This window comes from Sinocyclocheilus grahami, unplaced genomic scaffold (assembly GCF_001515645.1).
Source record: "Sinocyclocheilus grahami isolate Dianchi unplaced genomic scaffold, SAMN03320097.WGS_v1.1 scaffold153.1, whole genome shotgun sequence".
Classification (NCBI taxonomy): Eukaryota; Metazoa; Chordata; class Actinopteri; order Cypriniformes; family Cyprinidae; genus Sinocyclocheilus; species Sinocyclocheilus grahami.
In genome coordinates this window covers 2,573,172-2,578,872 of record NW_015505332.1, presented here as the reverse complement: position 1 = coordinate 2,578,872, position 5,701 = coordinate 2,573,172, and the positions used below count along the sequence as shown (strand labels likewise).

At 34.9% G+C, this 5,701-nt stretch overlaps 1 protein-coding gene and 1 pseudogene across 1 annotated transcript in view; both read left to right on the top strand.

Moving 5' to 3' along the window:
- LOC107592527 (uncharacterized) overlaps positions 1-1,992 on the top strand; it is a 12,741-nt gene extending 10,749 nt beyond the window's left edge. The window contains exon 9 of the mRNA XM_016282059.1: positions 1,553-1,992. Coding sequence (XP_016137545.1) covers positions 1,553-1,672 — 120 coding nt within the window. The 3' untranslated portion in view covers positions 1,673-1,992. The remainder of the gene's footprint in view (positions 1-1,552) is intronic.
- Positions 1,993-3,433: 1,441 nt separating this feature from the next.
- The window catches only part of LOC107592483 (glycoprotein-N-acetylgalactosamine 3-beta-galactosyltransferase 1-like), a 3,172-nt pseudogene continuing 904 nt past the window's right edge, over positions 3,434-5,701 (top strand).

The window sequence follows — 5,701 nt, the reverse complement described above, 5'->3', positions numbered from 1 at the left end:
GACGTCTCTCAATCTACGCTTTAGTTACAGCAACCAGACAGGTCATAACTCATTTGATTTATTTCTTAAGAAATTAACACTTTCCTATTGCAAGGACACATTAAATGATCTAAAGTGACAGTAGAGACATTCCAATGTTACAAAAGATTTCTGTTGCTACTGTATTTTGCAACTTTCTATTCATCAAAATAGAAAATTGCACGAAATTGTCTGCCTCGTGAAAAAAATGTCCTTAATATTTGCATCATTTATGATTTATTTTATCCACCTGCAAATAATCAGAATGCATTTTAAAGCGGGAGAAACAGAGGTTTCCCCAGTAACAGCAGTGCTGAGCTCACAAACTCTGCTTTATCAGGCATATAACATGCAAGATGAAATGAAAATGACATTGAACATTTTCTAAAGATAGTCTTCCTTCAGATATACAGTGATATAAAAACACCCGCGCCTCGTTTTGATTTGTAAACGTGCAGTACGTGCTCATGTTTATTCAACGAAGCCTTTTGGAAAATCGGTCAGTTTTGATATTGTGGTGAGCGCCACAAATAAATAAATGTATGGGAAACACATCCCACAGCACAACCACCTGAGCCCAACTTCAGTCTACTCATCACTTTAACTTTAACTTTAGCTTGAAGCATCAGAATCGGCATCAGAATCGGCATCGGTATCGGCCGATCACCATGATAAGAAATCGGCACTCAGTATCGGCTGCAAAAATCCTGATCGGAGCATCCCTATTTCACATTATTACTGTTTGTACTGTATTTTGTGCTTTGATATTTTGTTATCTATTGTGACTATCAGACATTTTAGGCATTGATTACACTGTACTGTATATGCAATACTGAGTGTTTCAAAAAGCTTGTAAATAATGTGCAAAAGATTTTTCATGTCAAAAAATATTTAGTTGTGGTTATAAAGTGTGCAACTTTTGGGGCCACCTGCGCTATTTGTATGACACACAGAGTTGCTGCCACATGTGTGAGGTTCTGTTTGAGTAAGGATGCTGTTTTAGAAGGGATGCGTGTAGGCAGTGGACACTAGAAAATTATTTTTTTTGCATAAACACCAATATTTTCGTGGAAAGAACATATTAGTGACTGATTTACTGCGTGCAGCTGTGAATGCTGTTGCTCACCCACACGTGTTCTATCGAGTCATCTTTTCCACGACATTCTAATTTATTGAGATGCACCTGTACACTGCATGTCCGGTGCAGCAATCAGTTAGTAGTAAAGCAATATTTTATTCTTACATACACTCTTAAAAATAATGCTTCTTTATTGGCATTGATGACTCCCGAAGAGCGTTTAACATCCATGGATCCTTTCCATCGCACAAAATGTTCTTTATAGTGGAAACAGGTTCTTCAGATTACTTAAATATTCTTCACGCTAAAAAAAAATGCTTCTTTTAAGCACTGTTTACTGAAAGGTTTTGAGGAAACATAGCCAGAAGCATGTCATTTTTTGATGCACCTTTAAAATAGTTTATATTTAGCTGCATGATGTGTTAATGATTTAAAAACATTTTGTTCCCCTCACAGCTGGACATGAGTGGAACCAATTCTGTCCTTTACTTTGGACTCTTTGAAGGACGCAATCCAGATCCAAAGACTAATCCGGGGTACATTATTATGTACTCCTTTCTAGTGATTTATAAATGATTTCACAGACAAAAAATTCAGCAGAATTTAATTCTCACTTTTTTGGCAGTATTTTCCTACATTCAGAATCATTTGTTTTTATTTGGTGATTTTATTTTCATTTTAGTATTCCCTAATGCTGCTTATTTTTGAAAGGTATTTTCTGTTTATAAACGCTTTCTGACATGATTAAGTTTATCATAATTTTTAAAGCAGTTGACACCTGAGATTAGACAGTCACATAATCACACATACAGTAAATTGACAGATCTTTTTAAAATAAATTGTGTCTTGAGAGATACACATCTGTCTCACTTAAATCATTTATTTGCATTACAGCAACCGTGTGTGAAAACCTTGTGAAGACTTACAGAAAATGTTTGACCTCTGTCATTGCCAACAAAGGGTATATTATAACAAAGTATTGAGATGAAATTTTGTTATTGACCAAATACTTATTTTCGACCATAATTTGCAAATAAATTCTTTAAAAATCCTACAATGTGATTTTCTGGATTTTTTTTCTCATTTTGTCTCTCATAGTTGAGGTATACCTATGATGAAAATTACAGGCCTCTCTCATCTTTTTAAGTGGGAGAACTTGCACAATTGGTGGCTGACTAAATACTTTTTTTCCCCACTGTATGTGTACTAAATCACTGACTCAAACCTAGTAAGCTGCATATTTAGGCAGCATTTTAAGGCATCATAGGTGCTCTTAATGCAAAGTCTGGTCCAAAAGGTAGGAATTATGATGTTTTCTAAGAAACTGCTTTCTTTTCACTCTCATTTGTGAAGAAAGAAATCCCATAATGCCATCCAAAGATCTCAGTAAAAATACTGAGAAGTATCTTGAAATCTAAATCCATTTGAGTTATGATGTTGGCTTCGAAGGCAGCTGTCTATGTAGGTAGCTTACTAGATTTAGGAATGTTGTTTCACATAGTGCTCTTTAGTAAAAACTGTCATCAGTCATTCTTCTAAAGTCTTGCTTCTCTGAAGTTTTTTTTTTCTTCTGTGTGACAATTATGTGCAATTACACAAATCTCATGTAGCTTCTTCACTTCAAATGAAAGGATCTTCATTCTTGAGTGCTTTTCACTTTCAAGGAGCCCTGATTTTGAGGACCGACCCTTTGTGACACATTCCCTGAGTCACACAGAGATCATTCTTACCCAGCTACAGTAGTTTCCACACTTGACTTCTTGTCCAATTTTAGGTGATCTTCTATAAAACCAAGCATTATAACAGGTACTGCGTTCTGTAATTGAAATGCACTTCCTAGGATGGCTGCACACAATAGAGCAGAACAGAAAATCCTTGTTTTTGACAAAAATTTGATTCTGTAAAATTTGAGAAACAAAAACATTGGGAATGATCATATTCTTGTTTTGAAGTAAATAGAGCTTTTTGAATTGAATAACTCATGCATGAAGGTTAAGGTTCATGGAACCGCTATCAAGACAATTGAGGCCTGTGATGTCAGTTACAGCAAATAAAAGTTGTATGTGGCGACTTCCAATAAAAAAGGTGAGCAGAGAGCAGTCGCTTTCTTTGATTCAAAATTTAAGACGTCATTTTAATTGCTGAAAAATGAACAAAGATGTGACCTGAACTGCACCCATATGGTAAGTCATATTTTTCTGTAACGGAATAATATATTTGTGTTTTTTTTTATTTCCAGTTATTTATGCTTATATTGCAAATATTATATATTTTTTTCAGGTGTCTCAGCACATATTTCTATTTTGTGGGATATTCCTTGGATTTGTCTTTGTTCAGCAACTCATGAGTGTTAGATTTGGCCTATCCACATTACCTTTACTCTCAAGCCAAGAGACATGCATGGAAAAAGAATGGTATGTTCTTTATTACTTATCTCTTTTAATTGTCATATTTGAAAAATGTTTGGACAACCTATCTTAGATTTTTATTATTACAGTTATTTTTCCTATGTGCTGATAGATTTAAAAACAGAATAAAAAAAATAGAATTCAGTTTTCAATATTGTAAAGAAATTAATTTCTGTGCATGGTTTACATTTTTAATATGTGACCCTGGACCACAAAAGCAGTCATCAAAGCTGAATAAATAAGCTTTCCATTGATGTATGTTATGATAGGACAATATTTGGCCGAGATACAACTATTTGAAAATCTGGAATCTGAGGGTGCAAAAAAATCTAAATATTGAGAAAATGGCCTTTAAAGTTGTCCAAATTAAGTTCTTAGAAATGCATATCACTAATCAAAAATACATTTTGATATATTTATGGTAGGAAATTTACAAAATATCTTCATGGAACATGATCTTTACTTAATATCCCAATGATTTTTGGCATAAAAGAAAAATCGATAATTTTGACCCATACAATGTATTTTTGGCTATTGCTACAAATATACACCAGCGACTTAAGACTGGTTTTGTGCTCCAGGGTCATATAAAATAATAAATAAAAAAACATACAGTACTGTTCAAAAGTTTGGGGTCAGTAAAATGTTTTAATGTTTTTGAAAGAAAACATCTGTTCACGCTGTTTATTTCATCAAAATACAGTAAAAACAGTAATATTATAAAAGATTATTACACTGTTTTCTATTTAAATATATATTAAAATTAAATGTATTTGTGATGCAACAATGTGATGCATTACTTCAGTCTTCAGTGTCACATGGTTCTTCAAAAATCATTCTAATATGACGATTTGCAAAAAAAAAAAATATATATATATATATATATATATATAATTATCAGTGCTATTTATTTGAAATAGATATCTTATGTAACAAGTCTTTCCTGTGGCTTTTGATCAATTGAATGCATTTTTGCTGAATAAAAGTATTCATTTTCTTTAAAAAAAGAAAGAAAAATCTGCCTGACCTCAAACGCTTTGAATGGTAGAGTACGTTCAACAAAGTGAAAGCCCAAACTTTTGACTGCTAGTGCATGTTTTGCTTTATTGTCCTAGATGAGCTGGCACAGTCCCTGTTTTCCTGTGTTGGATCATGACGAGGCCTCAAAATCTTTTGAAAAAGCTCCAGCATGTTGGTGCCACCTGGGCTAAACACTGGAACCAGGTTCTGTACATGAGCTCGCAGAGCTCCGACTTCCCCACCGTGGGGCTGAACGTCATGAGGGCCGAACGCAGCAGTACTGGAAGACCATCCTTTCAGTCCATGCCCACCACCTCCAGCACGCCAACTAGTTCCTCAAAGCTGACGACGACACATTTGTTGTGGAAAACCTGAGGTACCTGCTCTCCCAGCACGACACAGAGAAGCCTGTTTATTTCGGCCACAGGTTCCGGCCGTTCGTTTGTCAGGGTAACATGAGCGGAGGAGCCGGATACGTTCTGAGCCCAGAGGGCCTCAGGAGATTTGTGCAAGGTTTCAGAACGGGACGCTGCGAGCATTTCAGCTCTGTGAAGGACATGGCCTTGGGCAGGTGCATGGAGACCATGGGAGTGAAGGCCGGGGATTCAAGAGATCCGAATCAACAGGAAACATTTAATCCCTTTAGACCGGAAAATCACCTCATTCCCCCGGAGAATGGAAAACAGGTCTGGGGCTACAGTTTCTACAAACCCAGACGTGTGAGTGCCAGTTTCTCATTGAAAATATGTGTGGGTCAGTTAACCCTAAGCTCTGCCCTTGGTTACTGTTGCTAAGACATTCAATAGGAATGAACTGGAGATTTACATGAAGTTCACTTGAACAGGAATGAACTGGAGATTAACATGATTTACGTGCATTTTGAGTTAAATTTGAAAAAAAAAAGATATTATTATAAGTATTATTATTGTTACATAGGCTGTGTGAAATTGCTCAATTTTATCCTCCGTTTCTATTTAAATAAATGTAATTATGCAATATTGTGATTAAAACCTGCTGATACTGTGAATCAGAAACATTATTATAGTTATTATATAATATACAGTTATTATATTAACTAAAACTAAATTCAACTGCAATATTAAAAAAAAATTCAGATGGTTGACAAATGGAATATTTCTTATTTTTATTTAGTTTAACTTGAAATATATTTAGTTTA